Raw genomic sequence first — 22,523 nt, 5'->3', positions numbered from 1 at the left:
GGCCTGGCCATTGGTGCGAGTCTTGCTTTCTTCTCTCAGCAGAGGGGTGGGAAACTGCCCATGGAAAGAAAACAAGTGCTCCCCATGCTCCCACCGCATGGCTGGCTTCCAGGGGCTGGGCGGAGCTGGTCTCACTCGCCCTTCTCTCTTCACTGCTGCAGGGGTGTCAGAGCCTGGGTGAAGCCGTGTGTCCAGCCTAGCTCCCCGTACCGAGAACCATTGGGCACCTCCTTCCTGTGGCACCTCCTTCTCTGTGGTGCCTCCTTCCCTGCGGTGCCTCCTTCCCTCACGTTTCTGGAAGCATCCTGGCTGGGGATGGCCCTGCTGCCCGGGGCAGGGACAGTTTGAGATTGAGCCAGGCTGTGCCTCCTCCAGAAGCCAGGGCCCCAGTGCGCCGTGTCTCCCCAATTCTCTGCCGAGCGTCGTCTAGGGCCCTGCAGGAGGGTGGAGGGCCCAGGTGCCCAGGGAGAAGCTGCTGCCCCAGGGCAGGTGGAGTCTCACCGGCTCAAAAATGTCACCTAGGGGAGGGGGGAAGCAGATGGGGTGCTGACACCTCACCATCATAGCCAAGGTGATCAAGGGGTTCACTGACGTCACCGCTGTGCTGCGGCTGGGCTGCCCACGGGGGAGGGGCTGCAGTGGGGGCTTAAGGGGGACCCACTTCCCCAGCATCCTCCCACGGCCGAGCCCCGAGGGGCTGTGTCCAAGTGCCCGAGCAGCCCGGGCCCGTGCGTTCCTCCCGGGTGACTGCTGTTTTTCTGTGTGTCCGTCTGTCTGTCGGTTTCCTGCTGGAACAGTCAGAAGGTCAGCTTGAAGGACCGTGTCTTCTCTAGTCCCCGAGGCGCGGCTGCGAAAGGCAAGGGGTCCCCGCAGGCCCAGCCTGTCCGGCGGTCCCCCAGCGCCGACCAGAGCCTCGAGGACAGCCCAGGCAAGGTGCCCAAGAGCTGGAGCTTCGGGGACCGGAGCCGGGCGCGGCAAGCTTTCCGCATCAAGGGTGCTGCGTCGCGGCAGAACTCGGAAGGTGGGTCCAGCGTGTGGCTGGTGGCAGCAGCATCACCTCCCTGAGGCCAGGCTGCTCTGGCTGTGGACAAGGCTACCAGGCAGTGATGAATGGGCGGGGGTAGCCTGGCTGTGCGGGGAAGGTCAGCCCTTAGCTGTCCTTGCACTGGCCCCACAGCCACTGTAACCTCGTCCCTGAGCTCTCAGAGCAGGGAGGTTCTTTAATGCCCACTTGAGTGCCCCCGTGGCCAGTCTGCCCACACCCACCCAGAGGCGTGGGCATCAGGGGGTGGTGTGCCCAGCCGCAGAAGCCAGGGCCCTGAGGGACACCGCAGCTCTCTGGGGTGCCCCCACCCTGTCCCCAGGGTGCTGCCCCTTCACAGATGGCATCTCCTTCCGGCCAGAAGCAAGCCTCCCTGGGGAGGATGTGGTGGATGACAAGAGCTGTACCTGCGAGTTCCTGACAGAAGACCTGACCCCCGGCCTCAAAGTCAGCATCCGAGCCGTGTGGTGAGCCCGGGGCCCCCAAACAGCCCAGGGAAGCCCCAGGCACCTGGCCCAGGGGCACTCCTCCAGCCAGCCCCCACTGACACCCCCTGAATAAAAGAAAAACCTTTCAACTCTATGGAAGGTTCATGAATCGGGCAGCATCTACCCAGAGAGTAGCTGAGGGGTCCACCAAGGGGATGGGGAAGGGGAGCTCAGAGAGGGCTACTTGGGGTCTCTGCCGGTTGACGGTAAGGGTCTATTTTACTTGGGGGGCTCACAAAGTAGGGAACAGATGTGCACTGAGGAGTGGGGCGGGCTGGTCCGCACTGGCTGAGCTCACGCCATGGGCCAGTACCGCCCACAGGTGCTGCTCAGCACTGCCCCTGCAGGTGTGTTTGTCTCCTTGTACCCGTGGTCAGTGTTTTGTCCTCTGGCCAGTCCTTTAGAAAAAGGGGCCCCCTGTCTCACCCTCCAGCTTTATGTCTCCTTTTGGTTGGGTGGGAGGTCCATGAGGGGGTGGCCAGCAGTCCCTCCCCAATCCAGGAATGTGGGACCGCAGGGGGTGTGGGGAAGCCTCTGTGGAAGGCACTGCACATTGGGTCCAGCTCTGAGACCCCTTCCCTCACCACTCAGGGGTCTAGGGGTGACAAAGGCCATGTGGCTGGGCAGGCATGGGTGTGTGTGTTTCACCATGCAGAGGGTGCCGAGGCGTCCGTGAGAAAGTAGTAAGGGGAAGAGAAAAGGGGCCTCGGGGTGCCCAGAAACAGGCAACGTGCCCAGCAGATGCTGCACTTCAGGGACCCAGGCCAAGGGTTGCTGGAGGGAGGAGGGGTAGCCCTGGGGGGCAGGGGCAGCCCTGGGGAGAGGGGTAGCCCTGGCCTGTGTGGGTCTCTGGCCTGCGGGATCTCTGCTGGGGCCTCATGGCCTCTCTGCTCTGCCTTCCCCTCAGTGTCATGAGGTTCCTGGTGTCCAAACGGAAGTTTAAGGAGAGCCTACGGCCCTACGACGTGATGGATGTGATCGAGCAATACTCGGCAGGACACCTAGACATGCTGTCCCGCATCAAGAACCTGCAGTCCAGGCAAGAGGCCCCTCACTTGCCTGTGTGGCCCCTGGGGGTCAAGGAGGGTTTGCTGGTGGTCAGAGGCCAAGAGGGTTCTGGGAGGAGAGTGCAGGGGGCACAGCGGGCTGGGGGGTAGCAGCATCGTTCTTGCCACCCCCCTGTCCCCTCCTTTCCTTTCTCTGTCACCAGGCTTTCTGCCATGTCCTCACGCCAGACTGAGCTGTTGGGTTCAGTGTCTCTGTGTGTTTCCCTTCCCCCCTGCCCACAGTAGGGTGGGCAGCTGTATGTGCACATGTGCAGACACATGTATGTGTGTGCATGTGAATATATGTGTGCATGTGCTTGTATGCACACATTGAGTACGTGCACATACAAGTATGTAGGTATGAGTGGGCCTGTGAACGTGTGCACACAGGTACGTGAGGTTATGTGTATGTGTTCACATGTGTGAGTTTGTATTGACATGCATGCATGCACATATATATGTGTTTGCATCTAGGTCTGTGTGCATGGATGTCTGCACATGTGTGTATTGCACCTGTGCATATATGTGTGCCCATGCACATACATACATGTGCATGGGCACACGTACATTGTACGCTTCTCTGCATATATGTGCATGCATATGTGTGCATGTCTGCACATGATAAACCCATGTGAGGCATGTGCGTTGCACATGTACTCAGCACATGCACTTATGCTCATGCACATGTGTGCATTTTCATGAGTGTACACATGTGTGTGAGTGTGCACATATATATGCGTGTGTGTGAATGTGTGGACATGTGTGTGGTGTATAAGTGATGGTGCATATGTGAATACATGTGCATTCATATGAGTGTGCACATTTACATGTGCTTGTGTGCATGTGCTAGGAATGAAATGACTCTATTAAGAGGAGAAGTGGCAGGACCTTCATGGACTTAATCAGGCAGCAGTTGTACTCCTCAGCACCTCTTCTGGAGCAGGGAGGTCACCCCACCACACCTCTGTCATGGCGCTTTTCACTCTCCGGCTGGAGGCAGGGGCAGGGAGCGTGTTCAAGCCCTGCCTGTCCCAGGGCACCCAGTGACCCTTCCAGGAATCATATCAACATGCACGTGTGTACATGTAAGTAAGGCTGGGCATACCCATGCACACACATGACATTCTTCATGTGTGTATGTGCCTGTGCAAATCTTTAAACCTATGCAACCCCCCACTGCCACCTGATTGCACATGCAAATGCAAGCGCCCAAATGGATGCCTGGGTGGACACAAGGCTCACACATCAGCTTTTATTCCCAGGCCCACCTCCAGGTACCGCATGAGCACACACATGTGCACACCGGAGTGCACTTATGGTCATTGGCACGTGCACTCAGCCACACACAAATGCCCCAAACCAAGCCCTCTGACAACTGGGCTTCTGTTTCCTGGGAAGAGGCCAGCAGTTGCTGTGGTGGGTGTGTCCAGAAGTGGGTCACATGCATCCACCATCCACCCCTGTGTCCCCTCAAGCTCGGCCCACCTGTGCCCTGGTCCCATAGAGAGGTCTAGGAGCCAGGGGACAGTCCTGCCCCCAGCAGGACCACAGGCTTGTTCCATGGAAGTTGCATGCCCTGTCCCCAAGCACTGGCATTCCTGCTCCTGTTGGTGAGAAGTGAGTGTATGCCAGAGGGCCTTATGAGTGTCAGTGTGTGAGTGTGCAGTACGTGTGCACAGATGTGTGGGCACCACACCTGTGTTTATGTGTGTGTGCAGAAGTGAGTGTGTGCCAGAGGGCCTTGCAAGTGTCAGTGCATGAGCGTGTGATGTGTGTGCACAGATGTGTGGGTGCCACATCTGTGTGTATGCACATGTGTGGAAGTGTGTGCCAGAGGGCTTGCGAGTGTCAGTGTGTGAGCATGCGAGTGGGTGTAGGTGGGAATAGTCCAATGTCTCAGCTCTTGTGTCTTGTTTCACTCTCTCTCAGCTGTTTTTGTTCACCAGGCTCTTCTGCTCTAAATTATCCTTTTTCTTTCATTTTCTGCCTGGAAAATCAAACCAAACTCACCAGCCATGGAGCCGGGCTGTTCTCTGTCATCTCGTGACACGAGAGCCACATGTTGTATGCCCGGTGCCCTCACAGGGCCTCTGCTCCTGGCAGAGCCTGTCCATGCAACTGCATGTGCCCGGGGTCCCAGGGGCATGGTCGGGGTGTCCAGCCGCCCGGCTTTGCCTGACCACGGACAGATTTGGGAAATCTGAGCTCACGCTAGGGTGGCATCGACGGCGTTCTGTTCCTGGTGACATATTTGTGGGACGCGTCCGCGTTGCGCTGGTGGCCGGGTGGGTCCCCTGCCACACGTGGCGTCTCTGCTAGTGCCTCTCTCTCGTTCGCTCGCCAGGATAGACATGATTGTCGGCCCCCCACCCCCGTCAACTCCCCGGCACAAGAAGTACCCCAGCAAAGGACCCGCGGCCCCTCCGCGAGAGTCGCCCCAGTACTCGCCTAGGTCAGCGTGCCCGCCTGCCCTGTCTCTGCGGCACGGCCCCCTCCCCTGCAGCCACATGACGGCCATCCCTTGCCCAGGCCCCCCACCTGTGGACAGGGGCTGAGCTGTCCTCCAGTTGCTCCCTCGCCAGAGTCCTCCGGGGAAGCCGGGCCAGGGCTTGGGCAGCTCTGGGGCAGGAAGAAGGGTGCAGCCTGGGGTGCCAGGAGGCCCCGCGGACCCTTACCCCCAGCCCTGGCATACAAAGCCCGTCCTGACCTGGGCAGCTGTGTGACCTTGAGGGGTCATGTAGGGGCTGGAGAAGCTGCGGCCTCGCCCCTTCCTCTGCCGACGGGCGCAGTAGAGAGCACACGCCTCGGTTTACCATGAGCCAGGGCAGGTCATTTAGAGATTGGCTTAGGGTTTTCACAGTTCTGTTGCTCCCTGGGCTTGTTCAGGTGACGACTGGACAGGAGTTGGGAGACACACGGGCACCCTGCCAGGCCCGACAGCAAGGGGCTCAGCCATGAACTGTGTATCTGGGACTATGGAGCCCTGGCCAGAGTACCTGGGGAGGGGCTGAGCCACCCCCGCATGCTCAGCCCCCACATCTGAGCCCCTGGGCTGGCCCTCCTGAGCAGGCGTCCCCCTGAGGATGGAGCGGGCCGGTGTGCTGTGTCCACTCGCCCCCCTTTGCACCCAGCGAAGCCCAGACGGTGTTTGCTGGGCTCTTTCGTCCCCAGCCTTCCAAGGACGCTGTGTTCTGAGCACAAACCTGCCTGGGCATCGCCGCAGGGGATGGGTCCATTGCCTTCCCGGAGACACGTGTACTCAAAAGAGGGGCCAGGGGCTGTGCCCAGCTGCCTAGCACGACTTCCTCGGAGGACCCTGGCCAGTCCCTAGCAGCTCCTGGCTGCGCCCTGGGCTGAGCCGTCCTTCCTGGCCGTCATGTGGCGTGAGGGAAGACAAGTCGGGGGGACCGAAGCCCTCCCCCTCCCCCTCCCTCAGCATCTGCTTTGCGCGGCTGCTGTGTCTGCCCCACCCTCCCACGCATGAGCCTGAGCATGAGACCCAGTGGGGCTTGAGGGGCTGCAGCTCGGCTGCGCAAAGCAGACCCCTCTCCTCCTTCATGCAGCAGAGACAGATGCAGACGCCCCGGGCCGCTGCCCCCCATCAGAGGCAGCAGGTGGCCACCAGGGCGGTGGCGGTGGGTGCCTGCTAGGGGCGGGGGCTGCTGGCTCCAGGTCGTGGTAGTGAGCCTGGGGGAGGGGCTGGCTGTCACCTTCAGAGCAGGGCCTGCCCAGCATCTGCTCTCCTGCCCCCGGGAGGGCCTGGAGCCTCTGGGACAATGTGCATCAGAGGCTGGGGCAGGGCCGGGGTCCCAGGGGCTCGTGTGTGTTCTTGGTGTGCAGAGAAGCCCCTGGCCCCCGAGCGGCCCCCGAGAGGAGAGGACTCCCTACCCTCGTGCTGTCCCTTCCACCCTCATTCTGAAGGAGCCACAAGAGCACGTGCTGATGTCCCCAATATGCTTAGTGCACGGGGCACGTGACCAGCTGGGCTGGCAGGGTGGTCCAGCACCACGGGGTGACTCGGCACCTTGGGCTGCGCCGCGTCCTGTGCAGCCCCTCTTACCAGCAGGCAGCATCTGCGATCTCGGATGGGCAAGAGCACCTGTCCTTAGGGCTGCCTGGGTCCCGCATGAGCGCCCAGGGCTCCACAGCGGGGTTAGGTGACCCCTGGCCCCACAGCACCCGGCCCCACTTGGTGTGATCCCCAAGGCACCTCCTACCACCCAAACAGAAGGCCCCACCCCCAAGTGTGGAGGGAGCCCCCTGCCCCTTTTGGCAGCAGAAGCCCGAGGGCCCTGTGTGAGAGAGACTAAGCTAACTCTATCCTGCACAGGCACACATGCTGCTCATATGTGCATATGTGTACACCTACATGTGTACACGCACATTGCCCACATACACTCATACATGCATGTCAAGATACATGTGGAATGTATACATGCATGCATGCACGCATAGCTTTTACATGTGGCCACATGCATGCACACATTTATTTGCACACATAGGAAGGTACACATGCAGTGAGCACATGTATATGCTCACATGCACAATACACACACGTGCACACCTGTGCTCACACACACCCATGTGCACACATCCACATACACGCACATGTGCAAACATGCACACATAGCAAGGCACACATGCATGTGCAATGAACACATCCACGTGCATGCACACATGTGTGCACACGCTCACACACACAAGGACCCTGTCTGGTCAGCTCTCACATCCCTTTCCTCTGCTCTATGCCATGACAGTGTCCTGCGCTGGTCGTGCCCCAACCCCGTCTTGTGCATGGAGCTGAGACCCCCACCCCACTGTTGCCTTGGTTTCTGCTTCAGACATGAACTCTGCCCTGCCCCTGATGGGGCGCCTGCTCTCAGAGGGCTAACTGTCCTTGGACCCCTGGCGGCACATTGCGCATGAGTAAAGCTTGGGGGGGAGGGGGAAGGAAGCAGTTCCTTGTGCGTGGGAGGGCCTCACAGTGCTGCCTAGCCCCAGGCCCCTAGCCGGTGCTGCCCACAGGGTGGCCCCTGGCGCTGGGCCTGGGGTCTTCCCGATCCAAATTCCCTTCACTTTACTCCTCGCTAATTTGCCAGAGTCCGCTGGAATGGGGTGATGGGGGTGGCCTTCAGGGCGCCGGCTCCCACTTGCCCTGGCCCCTCGGCCCCCATGGCGGCTCGGCCCGCCGCCTGCACCTGGGGGCTGTGGCCAGCCAGGAAGGGCAGCGCGGCCGGGCTCCGCTGGTGCTCACGCTTGGTGGGGGGGGGGGTCTCTGTTCCCGGTAGAGTGGACCAGATCGTGGGGCGCGGCCCGGGTGTCACCGACAAGGACCGTGGCAAGGGCCCGGCCGAGGCAGAGCTGCTGGAGGACCCCAGCATGATGGGGCGGCTCGGCAAGGTGGAGAAGCAGGTAAGGTGGCTGCAGGTGGGGAGGTGCGAGCCTGAGTGCGGCTTTGCCTGGGGATTTGGTGGGGCCTGGGGGGGTGCCCTAGGACATGCAGGATGCCACAAGAGCTAAGTCCTGGGTGCCACCCTCCTACCCGGCCCCGGCTGCTGGCTGCTGTGCCTGCGGGGCCTTGTGCCCTTGTCTCCATGTGACTTACTAGAAATCTCTGCTCCAGCTGCCGTCTCCTGGAAGCTTGGGCAGCGGAGACCGCCTTGGCACAGGCGGACCCCTGGGCCCCAGCTCAGCAGCTCCCTTGCAGGTCCTGTCCATGGAAAAGAAGCTGGACTTCCTTGTGGGCATCTACACGCAGCGCATGGGTGTCCCCCCGACCGAGGCCGAGGCCTACTTCGGAGCCAAGGAGCCGGAGCCGGCGCCTCCCTACCACAGCCCCGAGGACAGCCGCGAGCACGCTGACCGGCCCGGCTGCATTGTCAAGGTCGTGCGCTCTGCCAGCGCTGCCGGGCAGAAGAACTTTGCCATGCCCCCAGCCGCGCTGCCTGGCCCCTGTGCCCCGGCCGCCCCCTGGCAGCAGCTTGGTGCCCAGCGCCGTGGCCCCTCGCCTGTTGGGGAGCCCGGGTCGCTGGTGCGCATCCCACCACCGCCAGCCCATGAGCGCTCACTCTCTGCCTACGGGGGCAGCCGGGCCAGCGCTGAGCCACCCCGGCCTGAGGACGCGGTGGGGCCCCGGGGCCATGAAAGTGGCCTGCGGGACAGCGACACATCCATCTCCATCCCGTCCGTGGACCATGAGGAGCTGGAGCGCTCCTTCAGCGGCTTCAGCATCTCCCAGTCCAAGGAGAACCTGGAGGCCCTCAATGGCCACTACGCAGCCGCTGCGCCCTGCGCCAAAATCAGACCCTACATCGCCGAGGGCGAGTCGGACACGGACTCAGACCTCTGCACCCCGTGCGGACCGCCTCCGCGCTCAGCCACGGGAGAGGGCCCCTTTGGCGACGTGGGCTGGGCCAGCCACCGGAAGTGAGGCCGTGCCCCCGCCCCTGACCCTACCCCTGACCCCTGGTGTTGAGAAGGGACTCTTGGAGCCCACAGGGTGAAGGGCAGGCGAGGGGCTCCAGGGTCTCTGCTTTTCCCAACAGGGTCCGTGGGCTGGGCAGGAGCCGAGGGGATGCAGACCACGTGGGGGGGGGGTGAGGCCAGGCAGGGGACAGAAGGTGGACAGTCAGCCCTGAGTGTGTTTAGAGCCAGCAGAGGTTCTGTCAGCGGGAGGCACCACTGGCCCCGGGACAGGCCCCTGCACAGGGCAGAGGTGAAGGGCCAGAGAGTAGGTTCCAGAGAGAGGGTGGGCAGCAGGGCTGCCCATCCCCATGGGCACTGGTGCCCATCTCCCAGAGAGAGGGTGGAGAGGTCACGGGCACAGGGGTCCCTGAGCCTGTGGCAGGCCACTGAGGATGAGCCAACCCTGTGCGCCCTCCCTGTGTGCCCCCCCTGACTCTGCCCTGGTGAAGCCCCCCAGCCCTATGTCCATCTGTCCATCTGTCTGTGTGCACAGCCAGGTGATGCCTTCCGCTCTCTGGCTTCTTGGGTACCTGTGGCAGGCACTACCGACCAGCACCTTCTCTGCCACTCCCTGCAGACAGGGCCTGGCCAGGGACCACCTAGTGCCACAAAGCTGTCCCAGGACCCTCCCTGGCCATGGGTGCCTCTGACAGGGACTTCAGCCCTCCTGATCCTAGCAGACCCCAGCCCAACAGGACCCCTCTGCCCCCCGTCCTTTCTCCCAGCTGCGCTTGCTGGGAATAGGCTCGTGGTTCTGTTCTGGGGGCTGCTGCACCCTGCCTGGACCCTGGAGCACCTAGGGAGACAACCCCCGTCCGGGCAGCAGCTTCTGCCCTTCCCCCAGGGATGAGTGCCCTGGGGAAAGCCCCAGCCTCTGCACCCTGACCCCTGGTGGGCTGGGGTCCCAGCCACTCCTCTCCAGGTACGTGGCCACCAGGGCGGCTTCGGGCAAATGGCAGTAAGTGGCTGCCAGGGACCACCACGGGACCCCGGCCTTGCCCTTCAGTAGCTGGTGCCAACGGGCGTCTTGCCGGCCTGGCAGCCTCCTGCAGCCTCCCTGCACAACACCAAGTGGTTTGGGAGGGAGAGAAACCCATCCAGGATCAGTGCCGTGGCCCTTCCATGGCCTGGGGTCCAGGCCCTTCTGCAGCTGCCCTGGTTTGGGGGAGCTGCCCAGTGGGGTTTGTACCACCAGCCCCCAAATGGTGCCCACGGCTGTCTCAGCCCCTGGGCTCCAGGCTTGTGTGAAGGAGCAGGTGGCTCGCCTCCCTGTGTGCAGTGCTGCCCAGTCCATCACCGGAGCCCTAGGCACGTGGGAGGGGTGAGGGCATGCCCCCTGAAACCTTGACTGCTGGGCTCCAGCGGGCGCCAGGTGGGTCTCCTAAGGGTGCAGCCAGAAGTGTGGAGCCTGGAGCAGGGGCAGGTCCCAGGCTGGCCAGAGAGGCTGCAGTCTCCACCGTGAGCCCTGGGGGAGAGCGTGTCTCCCTTGGGTTTGGGAAACGCTGGGATTGAGGAGCCTCTGGGTCCTTCAACCCAGGCCCCGGTCCAGTCTGAGCACGGTGTCTCCCATGGCACCTGCCCACAGCTGGGGGCTACTTCAGCCGCGCCAGGACAGGCTGGGGGCTTCCGCCTGAAGGTCTTGTGCTTCCTTGGTGTGACTGCACACGTGTGTGTAACACGAACACGAACACGAGTGGGGTGGCTGAGGGCTGGGGACCACCGAGAGCATGAGGCAGATACTGGATAGGCGTGTCTCTTAGAGCACATGTGAACACATACAGTGTTCACACCCACACATGCTCACACACACATGCACAGCATCCACACTTGCACATGCACATGTGCTCACAGGCACATGCACACATGTTTCCCACTGCAGTGATGTGTCTTTGAGTCTCTTAGCTCCATCCACCTCAGCTGCCTGTGCAGTATGCCCCACAGAGGGCTGGCCTCCGAAGATGCACGTGTGTCAGAGCGCGGGCAAGGGTGGCTGTGTGGCAGGGCCAGAGTACCCTGGGTCCCTGGCCCTGCCTGCTCCCTCTGCTGGTGGGTCACCCAGTGGCATCTACTCTGCCAAGTGCTAAGAGGCCGCCCTCCTGGACAAGTGTCCACGTGACCCCCTCCTTGGACACATGTTTTCGTCAGCCCCTGTCCTTGGACACATGTCCCCATCACCCCCCATCCTTGGACATGTGTCCCCATCACCCAGACCCTGCCCAAGCTTCTAGCTTGGCCCCTTCCCTTACCTGGCCTTTTGTGGCCGACACCTCCTCTTTCTTCTGGATGGATTTTAGTCCCTGTTCGGCCCCTACCGGTGCCCTGTGAATGGGGCCGCCCCCTCCTGCCCTGCGGCCCTGGGGTCTGAGTGGCGTCACTGCACTGGCCTGGCCCCTCCCAGGAGACGCCAGCGCAGACTGTGGGGAACCCTTCAACCCCCGGGAGGCCCCCACCTGAGCCTCTCTGCAGGGGCGCCTGTGATGAACCCCTGCATCTGCCTGCACTTGAGCTCATCACCCCAAGTCCCTGTACCCAAAGAAATGTCACCAGCCAGGGAGTGCCATGCATTTTTGCTCGTTGACCCCCCTGCCGCACCCCCCGCAGTCAGGGGGTGCTACCACCTCCTGTCAAGAAGGGAAGAGCTCCCGCAGAAAGTCTCAGCCCTGACGTGTCTCTAAAGTGTGCCGCGAGCACCCAAAGGAGCTGAGGGGCTGCAGGGGGAGGGGGCTGCCTTTTCCTCTGCCCCACACTGTGCGGGACCCCCAGGTGGCACTTTCCACACCCTCCGCCTGCACAGATCCTTCTTAGAACCGACGTGCTGTGAAGGGGCAGGACCCACGTGGAGGGAGAGACACTAGGGGGTCTTGGGGTCGTGACTGTCCAGTCCCCGGGGCAGGCGGCCGGGGGCAGTCTTCCTGTGACGGGCGCTGCCCCCTGTACCCAGTCCCCCTAGACCAGCCTCTGAGGCCACCAGCTCGAGTGGATGTGGGGTGTGGGAGGGGCTGGCAGGGCCTTTGGGCAGGAGCCCCCACGCTCCACCCCCTCAGAAGGAAGTAGGGCAGCTCCCACAGCCTCGAGCCACGCCCTCAAGAGCTCTGGAGATGCCACTGCTGCGTTGGGGAGAGACCGACTGCAGCCTGATGGTGGAATGGTGGATGGGCGGGCGTTGCAGGGGCAGAGGCCACGCCACGGGAGGCAATGTGGGTTACAGGTGGCGCGGACTCATCCCGGGGCCTTCAGAGTGGGCGCCAAGACGCTGGGTTTATTTAGTCGTTGCCTTAATGCACGTTGGCGGAAGCCCCGGGCCCCAGAGGGGCAGATGCCCGAGCCTGGGCCCAGGACGGGGGATGCCACAGCCCCCCACAGCCCGCCCGCCACCGCCCTGGTCTGCACTTTGTTCACGCTCCAAAGAAGCCCCCATGATGCCTTCAGGGCGCCGGACCCCAGGCCGGGCGGGCGCGGCACTGCCTCGCAGCCTTAGGGATAGACGCCCAGGGGATGAACTCTAGTTTTCTCTCGGATCGGCGAAGATGGAATGTCCCGGCCTCTGCGGCTGGCGTGGGGCTGCGCGGTCGGGACTGGGGCGTGTTGGCAGTTCTGTGGGCGCTGTGGACGCGTGTGCTCAGTAAACACAGTGATTCAACCCGAAGCGTGTGGCCTTGTCCTTTCGCCCGGCTCGGGGCCCTGGGGTTGAGGGTGGCAGTGGCAAGCCCCCGAGGGAAGGAGCCTCTTTCTGTGTCCTTCAGACTTCCAGGGGAGCACGTCCAGGGGTTCCCAGGCCCCAGTGGGCCCTGCCTAGGGAGTGATCAGTGACCACTTCTGCTGTACACTGGGGGCGGCCGCTGACCCCTGCTGGGCCCTCTGCCCACCCACCTGTGCCCCCCTCACAAGCGCGCTGGCTGCAGGCAGTGTGGCCAGCTGGGCCTCCAAAGACTCCAGCCCCTGCTGTCTGTCCTTGGGCTTTGGGGAAGCCGGCTGCCCGCGGGGCCTGGGCTCGGCTGTGTTCCTGTGCTCCCCTGTTGTGGCTGGAGGGGCCGAGGGATGGGGCAGCCCAGGAAACCCAGCTGCCCCTCGCGGGCCCCAGTGGCCATTGCGGGCCTGGCGGGCAGTGATCACAGGAAGTAGGGTGTCTGCCCCACTCAGTGGCTGTGGCGTCGGCTTCTTTCCCATGCCAGGAAAGCTCTCGTTTCCCCGGGAGAACCACTAAGGGGCAGTGTGGGTTTCACTGATGAAGAGAAACAAGATGCCCAGGGTGAGATGGCACCAAGGCACCTGGCCCCCTGGTCCACCGATCAGAGGCTACGGGCGCAGGGAGGCCACTGAGACCACAACATGGTCACCTGCTCCACCCCTGCCATCAGCCCTGCACCCACCCCGGGCTTCTCAAGCCTCTGCCCTCAAGACGGGGGCCAAAGGGAGAGGGCCTCAGAGGAGGTGCTGGCATTGCCACAAGCCAGTTTGCACGTCCAGGTAAACGGTGCTGGCCACGGGGGCTGCTGGGGAGCCTGTCAGGTGCCCCCTCACCTGGGGTATGTCACAGGTGGAGCCCCCTCACCTGGGGACTGTCACGATAGAGACCCCCCACCTGGTGTGATCACAATGGAGCCCACTCACCTGGGGTCTGTGACTGGTGGAACACCATCACTGGGGACCCCAGCACAGGTGGAGCACCCCCCACTGGCTCTTTTCTGAAGGCTCAGAAGGTGACTTAAGGCTGGGCAGGTGTGGCGGGGCTGGTCTTACCTGAACTCCAGCTGGAGCGGGCCAGGAGCAGAGCCCCTTCTCCCCCTTTGCAGGATCCCTGGCCACAGGCGGCTGTGCCCAGTGTGCCCAGCAGATGGCAGCACGCACCCAAGGAAGAGACCTCACCTGGCCTGGGCCGCTGGGGAGGGGTCCTGGGGCACCTGGGGAGGGGGGCCGTGGGGAAGAGCTGGGGGTCGGTTATAAGGTCTTGTTTAGATCGTATAAATACAAAAAGGCGAACGGTGACTGCAGCCGTGCCTGTGCCTACTCTTCTTTGCCCTGAGTGCGGGGCTGAAGCTGCTGGAATGATCACCAGTGTCCACCAGTTTTGGGGCCACGGGCTCTTCCCAGCCTGGTGCTGGCCTCTGGGGCCCGTCCTCTCAGGGCTTGTCCAGGCGCAGCGGCCAGGCACAGGGGCAGCAGGGGCAGCCGGAGGTGGTGGGCTCCTGTGGCACTGGACTTGGGCAGCCACCGGGAAGTTGACTGCCCATTCCTGAGGGCAGCATTCCGCCTTTGTCTAGTTTGGAGCGCAGAACAGAGAGGGGGGCTCTGGGCCTGGAGCACACTAGTGCTGCCTCTCCAAAAATCCTGGCCGGAAGGTGCCTGCCCACTGCCCACACCTGTGGTCAAGGAGTCACTTCCTGGAAGTCTGTGAAACTAATCTCACTAGGCCTCCTCCTACGGCAGCTGGCTTGGCTCCCGAGCTGGACAGAGGCCCGAGGGAAGAGGTCAGTGGCTGGCCGGCTTGGGCTCCCTCTCGGCAGGGCCTCTTCTCTGCAAAACCGGGGTCTTGGGAAACGGGGTCTGGATTGAGGTGCCCTCAGACTGTGGGGAGCCCTGGGGACAAACTGAGGGGATCTGTGGCTGGAGGAGGGGTTGCACATCCCTGCCGGCCCTGCCCTCTCTGTCTCCCTGCCCCAGTCACCCCTGTGCCCATGCCCTTGGCCCTGCCCTGCTCTAGGACACTGGGCCTCTCTTCCAGCTCTTTCCCACCAACACCCCAACATTCTGCGAGAGACCCTGACTTAGGACAAACCACCCTGCCAGGAGACCCGCGGCTGGATTTGGGTGGGTGAGGCCCTCACACTGCCCACCAGCCACATCCACCACTCACCTCCCCCCACAGCCCCTGGGAGTGACGCAGTGCAGACCCAGCCTCAGGACTGGGCTTCAGGAGGGGGCCCAAGGTAACCTCCTGCTCATTTGCACGACTGGAAACTGAGGCCCAGAAAAGCAGTGATGCAGCCCGGCGAGTGGTTGGTGAGTGGACAGGACTACAGATGAAGCCAGCGACTGCCCAGCCCGGCCTGCTGTGAAATGTGGGGTCCAGGCCAGGAGCTTCGGAGGCAGACAGAGAGGCTCCCTGGTGTCCCCAGGCATCTGTACCCGCTTGCTTGAATGCTCAGGGGAGCGCAAGGCCAGGCTCTGACGTGCGCTGCCTCTGGCCAGTGAGAAGCTGCCCGCTTCCCCCCACTGGGCTGCGCCTCCTCCTGCAGCCCCCCTACTGCCTGTCTCCCTCTCCCTCCCTGCCTCTGTGCCCTGGCTGCTGGCCAAGTCTTCTGAACCTGCCCTTTGACCTTGGTCCTCCCCAACTCTCAAGCCCTCTATTGCTCCCCATTGCCTGCAGGGGAATCTCTTCAGCCTGTCTCCGGAACCCTTCCCAGGAGGCTGGCCACCTCTTTCCCGCAGGCTTGTTCCTTCTCTGTGCTGGTCTTATGTGACCTTCCTTCCCTTTGCTCCTTCCGAACTCCCCCTGCCCCCTCTAGGCCAGCCCCGCCCACCTTCCCAGGGGCCCCACCTGCCAGGCCCCAGGTCCCAGAGAGCCGCCCTGGGGCTCTCTCCACCCTCCCTCTCAGCCCCACGCTCTCCAGGTGCCTCTTCCCTCTGTCGGGGCAGGGCCTCTTTGGGCCCCCACCTGACATCTGGGACTCCCCGAGGGACCAGCACTGGGAGAAGCCCAGTCTGGGCTTTTGTAAAAATAGCTGCTTTTAAATATCTTTACCAGTTTAATTCTAAGTAATTAGCCTTTTACTTCTTCAGTGTGCAGAGGGCAGCAGCAGCTTATGCATGTGCGACTAGCTGTCGGAGAAGCGTTGGCGTGGAGAGCGCCCGCTGGTCTCAGGGGCCTATGAGCGGCATCCGGGGTGGCAAGGTTGAGCAGGCTCAGGAGACAGGACCATGGATCCCTTGGGCTGCGATGGCCCCACATGGGGCCAGGTCTGAAAACCACACAGGCCCAGGGGCTCTTTTGCAGAGCCCCGGGTCATGTGGCCAACAAGCATTTATGGAGCACCTGCTGCATGCTCACCTGTTTCCGCACATGGGGAGGGGAGGTCTTGGCTTGCCCTTGAGCCCCTCGGGGACCTGCGGCCTTGGGGGGCTGTGGTGGGGATGGGGCCTTGAGTGTGGGGCACCCACTCCTCCGCCCCATGTCAGGTGCTCTGCCTGAGTTTCACTGCCCTAGCTGCAATGTCCGGTGCACGTTCTGTGAACATCCAGGGCATGACCATCCCCAAAGCCCATGAATGGGGCACCCAGCCTCGGCTTGCCCTGTACTGTCCACCCTTCAATGGCCTCGTTTCAAGCCATCATGGCACTATCTTGGTGGCTGTCGCCTGCCCCTCCCTCAGGGTGATAGCTGGAAAATATATTCATTGAAAATTCCTTGAGCTCTGAATCCTCCAATCCTCTCTCTGAGCTGGTTTCTAATAACCCAGTCTTAGAGTCTGCTGTTTGTACTTAGTTCCCAGGACACCAACCAGACCTTCTCAGTCCCACTCACAGGAATCAGATAACAGAATCCCATCAGGAGCACCCTGGGGCTTCCTCCTCAAAAACAAACGTTTGCCATTCCTGAGCAGTCAGCTGAGAAAAGCATCATGAGAGCCTACACGTGAAAGCCTGCACCCCAACGTCTAAATCTAACCACTGAAGCTGGAGCAACAAAACATGCCAGAGACAACACAGGGCAAGACGTCTGCCCCGCCCTCCTCAACAAGACCCCGCGTCATTGCTGACCTGACAAGAGTGCATCATGCGGCCGGTACTTGGTTTGACCCGGACCCCGTTCCTTTATCTAGAAAAGCCCTAACTCACATTCCCACTGTGAACTGGTTTGAGATGCCTCCTCTGTCCCCTGCCTGCGCTCGCAGTACATCCCCTTCTCACTGAGAGATACCTTTCCCCTTTGTAGTGCCAGGTTCTATTGCAAAGAGCCGAGTTTGTGGTGCCAAGGGCACCATGGCCCCTCTCCTCTCCCATTCCAAACAGGAGACCTCACACAATGCAGCTGAACTGCCCCAGGGGCTTGTGGTCCACTAATACTTTCTGTCTTTTTCTTGTGACCCACTCTCAGGTTGAATCAGGCCCTGGCTGGTAATGCCTTTTTAAGCTTTATCTTCTGCTCAGGACCCAGAAGATAATTTTGCATCCTGGCTGTGTCCTCTGCAGCCCTCACCTTGGAGCAGGCCTCACTCAGCTCTCCTGCTCTTGTGTTCCACAGGCTCAGTGGCCGGATGTCCCTGGACCAGGCTCTCCGTCTCCACAGCCCCTCCCCACCAGACACACCAAGCCCTGGAACTTTTCCTTTGGGCGTTGGCCTCCTAAAGCAGCTGAGTGGCCGGTCCCTGCCAGCCGTGGCCCCGCTCCAGTCTCCCTCCCCCGGCCCAGCCCAGCCCAGGAGCTGGAGAAACAGCTCTGCCGCAACCCCTCTGCCAGCCAGAGCCAGACACCTGGCACTGGGCCCTCCTTGACATTCAGAGCTGCTAATTTTTCCCACATACGGATGGTTTGACATTTGCATTGGAATGCATTCATGTTCACTCCCCACTGCTGCTGGCGCTGAGACTAAACCCTCCCAGCTGCTCAGGCAGGTGAGCAGAGCATGGGGGGCTGGCGCAGCCGCTGCAGGGAGGGCCTGGACACCCATGACCATCCATGAGGATCCCCACTGGCCCCCTTCCTGGGGGTCACCTGCCCTGGGAATGCCCACCCCCTGCTGCTCCCCGGTCAGTTTCCCATGTGAACCCATGTCACCCCTATCTAGCGCAGAGGCTGGCTCGGGCTTTCCTTTCTGCCCAGAGCCAGAGAAGCACCAGTCATGCCCACAGCACCCATCAACCCGCGTGGCCCAAGTGGTCAGTTACATACCCATTACCCACTCCACAGGGTGGCCTATGTCCTATGTCCTGGTGTCCGCTTGGTCTATCCTTCTGCTTTCCTTGAGCTTCTGCTGTTACCAGGACACCACTGGGTCTGCAACAAAGCATGTAGCAGGTGCATAATGCATGCGTGCTAACTCCAGAGGAGCTTCAGGGGGCACCTATCTTTTTGCAGACAAAAGCCAGCGGTGAGGCCAGAGCAGTTTGGATGGGACTGGGAGAGATTCTGTCAGGCGGCTTGGCTCAGCTACCCCCACCTCTTTTTCTACTGTGGGCCATTACACAGCCTGCGGGAGATGTTAGGTCAGGTGTACAGAAGGTGCTCAGTGAGAATGACAGGGATTCAGGTATACAAAAGGTGCTCAGAGAGTGTGGTGGGGGATCGGGTGTACAAGAGGTGCTCAGCAAATATGGTGAGAATTCAGGTACACAAGAGGTGCTCAGAGAGCGTGGAGGTAGGGGCCAGGTATACAGGAGGTGTTCAGTGAGCATGGTGGAGGGTCAGGTGTATGGTGGTGGGGGTCAGGTATACAGGAGGTGCTCAGTGAGCATGACAGGGATTCAGGTATATAAAAGATGCTCAGTGAACATGGTAGGGGTTCAGGTATATAGGAGGTGCTCAGTGAGTATGGCAGAGATTCAGGGATAAAAGAGGTGCTAGGGCGGACCCAGGGGGCATCCAAGCCCCACAAGGACGATGACGTATAGGAAAGACATCCAAGAGGGGGCTTGCCTGAGTGCCGGGCAGGGGAGGGGGCTGGGGCTGGAGCTCATGTAGGGGTGGGGGGCGGGGTACGCCTGGCATGGGGGTTGGGGCTAGAGCTCACCTAGGTGGGGGGCCTTGCTTGGCAGGTGGGATGAGTGAGAGGAGAGACTTTCTAATTCTGTTTTTTTTTGAAATTACAACAGGCATCATGCATTTTTTTGTCATTTATAAAACCCCCAATGCTCCATGTATTACACCAAGAGGAAGGGCCCTGCTGAACTTGCTCATGGGGGCCCAGGCTAGGAAGGAGACATCCAGGGATAGTCGCGGCCACTGGCCTCGGGGTTCTGAGGGCCCCTGCTGCTGAGGATGTGAAACGGAATCTTATTCAGCAGCAAGAAATTACCTGGGACATGTTTTACAGCTACCCCCCGCCCTTTTTATCTAAATGCAACCTAGGCGGGAAAAGGCAGGGGCCATCCTGGGGTGCGCCCTCATCCCCGTGCCACCTTGCGTCCTGCCGCCACCCTTTGCCACCCCATGGCTGGTTCCCCTGCAGGTTCCTGTGTGCTCCTCCCCCCCTCAGGATTCTGTGCCGCCCACCTGGACGCTCTCATCTTGACCTTTCCCTCAGTTACTTCCACCGAGACCCTATTTCCAAGTAAGGCTCTGGGTGGATGTGAATTTGGGGGGCCCTGCCCCACCCATGGGGTCTCGCTTGGGGTAGAGCCTCAGCTCCCACATGAGGAGGGCCTGGGACCAGGCGGGGTTCCCTGCCTCGCCCACCCCACAAGGGGAACACATGCTGCCGAGGGCTGGGTCCAGCTGCCCCCAGGGCACAGAATGTAGGGGCCTCTGGGGGCCTGGAGCCTCTCCTAGGCAGGGGGCCGGCGGTGTGCATGCATGAGGCCTGGAAGACCAAGCCTGCTCCGGGGGCGAGCCCCTTCCCCAAGGGTAGACCAAGGGTGGAAGGGGCAGATGGGGTCTGCCGCCTCCACCACCAGCAGGAGCCCCTCTCTGCCCATTGCATAGGGGTCCAGTGGGGCTCAGTAGGGCTGGGTCTCCCCTCTCGGTGTACCTATCTTCCTTCCAAGGGCCCTATAGCTTTCTAGGCACCACCCTCCAGGCCATCCTGAGGGCAGAGGTGCAGGCGGCAGAGAACACTGTGGGTGCCAATGAGGGGACAGAGGCTGCGCAGGGAGACTGGAGCCCAGAATGGGCGCTGGCGACCATAGCAGCAAATTGCCCCCTGCCCCCTGCCTGAACCTTAAGGAGTGATTAGTGGGGGCCTGCCCCCCAAGTTCCACAGAGAATATCAGGGAATTCCCAGCAGGTGGCTCCTCTGGTGGGAGCTGGTGCCACAGCAGGGTCTCCCACAGTCATTGGGGCAAGAGTCTCGGGGCTGCCAGGAGTTAAGGGTGCCTGCAGCGTCAGTATCTTTCCCGGGAGGCAGGTGGGGACATCTGCTGGGCTCCCCTTCCTGCAGTGGGAGCGCCTCGTCGGCAGCCGGGTCCTCCCTCTGCTGCTCATGTTTCTCCGTAAATAGGTCGAGTCTAAGGCTGACACCCCGAGTTGTCGAGTTGTCGGGACTGGCTCTCCTCAAAGAGCTCCCCAAGCTCCAAGGTCCCTGGGACCGGCTGGGGCAGGAGGGAGCTTCCCTGAGAGGCCAGCCCTCATGGAGCCGGTCCAGCCCTGACGCCCGCGGCCCCACCACCCATGGCCCTGCCCAGCACCAATTCACACTTTGGCCAGAACAGACAGGAGTCAGGCCGGATGCCCCCTGGGCCACGCAGGACGGGAAGGGGCTTCCGGGGGTGGCAGGCCTGTGGGGCAAGGAGACCTGGGGGAGCTGACTCTGCGTCACCTGCTCCTTCTTGGGGGGAGGCGTTTCGTGGTGGGGGGCGATGGCAGAGTGCTCGGACTTGAGGGTCAGGTCGGAAAGGTCATCTTTTCCTTTTCTCTGACAAAAGTCAGGGTCCCCAGGAAATGAGGTTGACCCTCCGCTGGGGTGGCCTGTGAGAGTGGCTTTGCACGTCCGGGGACCCCCGGCCATCACTCTTAGCTTGAAGAGCCTGGGAGCAGGGGTCGCATTTCAGACTTAGCCTTCACTGCCCTGGTTTGGGGGAGGGCAATGACACCGGCGTTCCCTGGTCTTCCCTGCGTCAGGCAGTGCCCTGTGTCTTCATCAAGGCCCCCTCCTCTCCGCTTTAACCTCCTCCTACCACCAAACAAAAGGCCATAGCCCAGGGACCATGGGGATGGGGTGGGGGCTGGGGGCTGGGGCCTGGGGGCTGGGGCCTGGGGGTGATGTGCGAAAGCTTTGAGCTGGAAGAGAAAATGGAAGCTAGATTAGTGTGTGGCGTCCCCCCAACAGCGAATTGTGTGGGTACAGGTCCGGCCTGACGGGCGGCACCAGGATTGGGCGTGGATGGCGTGCTCAGAGCCCACGGGATGGTGGCGCATTGTCTGGGAGGCTGAGGCTGGGTCCTTGTGGGAACCCAGGTCCCCACCTCTGCCCCCCCATCCCCGGCGGCCCTTTCCCCATTCCCTGGAAGCCACTCTCCCCTCTGTTTAGGGCTGCCCACCAGGAAGTCAGCACTCCGGACAGCACCCAGGCATGGGGTTTGGCGCGGGAAGGAACAGGCTTTCAGTAGAGCCCCCAGGGCCCCTTTGCCAAGCCCACCCTCCTGCCCCCCGCCCGCCATGGGCCCCCAGAGCCCCGTCTCATTTGCCAAGTGTCAGCTAGAGGGCCGGTGGACGGACGCTGCCATGGGGATGCATGGACGGCAGGAAGGAGGAGAGGCCGCGTGGGCCCGGGGCTCTGGAAGGACAGCCGGACCCTGTTCCTTACATCCCAACACAGGTGGATTCCAGCAATTTCTATAGCAGCAAAGTCAGCATCAGAAATAACGTTTACCGTTAGAGACGGGAAGGTAGGGGCTCCCCTGTTTGAAATGGGGCAGGGGTGGGTGTGCACAGGCCCCCAGGGAAAGGGCAGCAGGTGCCGGCAGGTGAGCCTTTCTCTGATGAGCGTGTGCTTGGCCAACGGCAGCTGCGTGGCCCCGCTCCCTGCCTCGGCTGGCTGGCCCGGCACGGCCTCTTGGTGGTGACCCAGGTATGTGCAGGGCAAGCACTGGAAACCCAAGTGCCTGGCACTGAGAGGCAGGAAACGACTGCCAGGGCCCATCAGCTGCCCCACAGCGCCCACACCTCAGAGACTGAGGCTGCCCCTGACCTGGAGGTTAGCAGCCACCACCCCACCCCTACTGGGCCTCAGCCTCCCCCAGGCGCCATTCCGCGGGACAGGAGGGGGTGGGGAGCGGGGCCTGCCCACTGGGGAGGGGCCCGGGAAGTGGGGATTCACAGCTGCTTCTGCGAGAGCAACTTTGTCCTAGGGGAGTGGGGTGTACCCAGGGCGGGGCAGCTGTCGCTGGGCAGGGGAGCCCCTTCCACTGGCCACGTGTCCTCTCTGGTTAGCAAGGATGGAAATATTCGCAGCGAGGCAGGTTCTGGGGTGAAGGAGGTGATGGCAGAGGACAGGAAGCCGGAGGGCAGCGGTGGACCCCCGCCTGCCTGGGTGGCTGAGCTCAGGACCCCTCCCTCACTCCCCTCCTCAAGAGCTCAGCCGGAGGAAACGTGACCCACAGAGGCACAGCAGGTTGCTATGGAAACGCGAGTCTACTTGGAGTGGGGGATGGGTGACGAGACCTTGAAAGATGAATGAGTTTGTGGAGCTAGCAAGGCGCAGGGTGGGGGTGGGGTGCTGGGACACGAGCTTCTGGGGTCCGGGAAACCTTGCGCAGAAGCCAACCCTTGTCCACAGAGTCACTGCGCAGCTATCAAGGAGCTGCCGGCTCCTGCCCTGGCAGGGCTGTG

At 62.0% G+C, this 22,523-nt stretch overlaps 1 protein-coding gene and 1 long non-coding RNA gene across 8 annotated transcripts in view; one reads left to right on the top strand and one right to left on the bottom strand.

The window, feature by feature from the left end:
- KCNQ2 (potassium voltage-gated channel subfamily Q member 2) overlaps positions 1 to 9,006 on the top strand; it is a 53,547-nt gene extending 44,541 nt beyond the window's left edge. For 3 of the 7 annotated variants that reach the window (XM_077161697.1, XM_077161685.1, XM_077161683.1), the window contains 5 exons: positions 798 to 1,021; positions 1,404 to 1,509; positions 2,438 to 2,569; positions 7,865 to 7,988; positions 8,284 to 9,006. In XM_077161697.1, the coding sequence (XP_077017812.1) occupies positions 798 to 1,021; positions 1,404 to 1,509; positions 2,438 to 2,569; positions 7,865 to 7,988; positions 8,284 to 9,006 (1,309 nt within the window). Of the gene's footprint in view, positions 1 to 797; positions 1,022 to 1,403; positions 1,510 to 2,437; positions 2,570 to 4,920; positions 5,029 to 7,864; positions 7,989 to 8,283 lie in introns of all 7 variants that reach the window. The other 4 variants (XM_077161704.1, XM_077161692.1, XM_077161673.1 and 1 more) reach the window with 3 other exon arrangements.
- A 4,800-nt stretch (positions 9,007 to 13,806) lies between these two features.
- Positions 13,807 to 22,277, bottom strand: LOC143684583 (uncharacterized). The gene is made up of 3 exons (XR_013176083.1): positions 22,058 to 22,277; positions 17,931 to 18,035; positions 13,807 to 13,942 (listed from the first exon to the last, which is right to left on the bottom strand). It is a non-coding gene; the product is annotated as an uncharacterized LOC143684583 (long non-coding RNA).
- Positions 22,278 to 22,523: the final 246 nt, after the last annotated feature.

The sequence above is a fragment of the Tamandua tetradactyla genome, chromosome 1 (assembly GCF_023851605.1).
Source record: "Tamandua tetradactyla isolate mTamTet1 chromosome 1, mTamTet1.pri, whole genome shotgun sequence".
In the NCBI taxonomy this organism is placed as follows: domain Eukaryota; kingdom Metazoa; phylum Chordata; class Mammalia; order Pilosa; family Myrmecophagidae; genus Tamandua; species Tamandua tetradactyla.
Note: the sequence above shows the minus strand (reverse complement) of the source record. Positions and strands in the feature narration are given on the sequence as shown.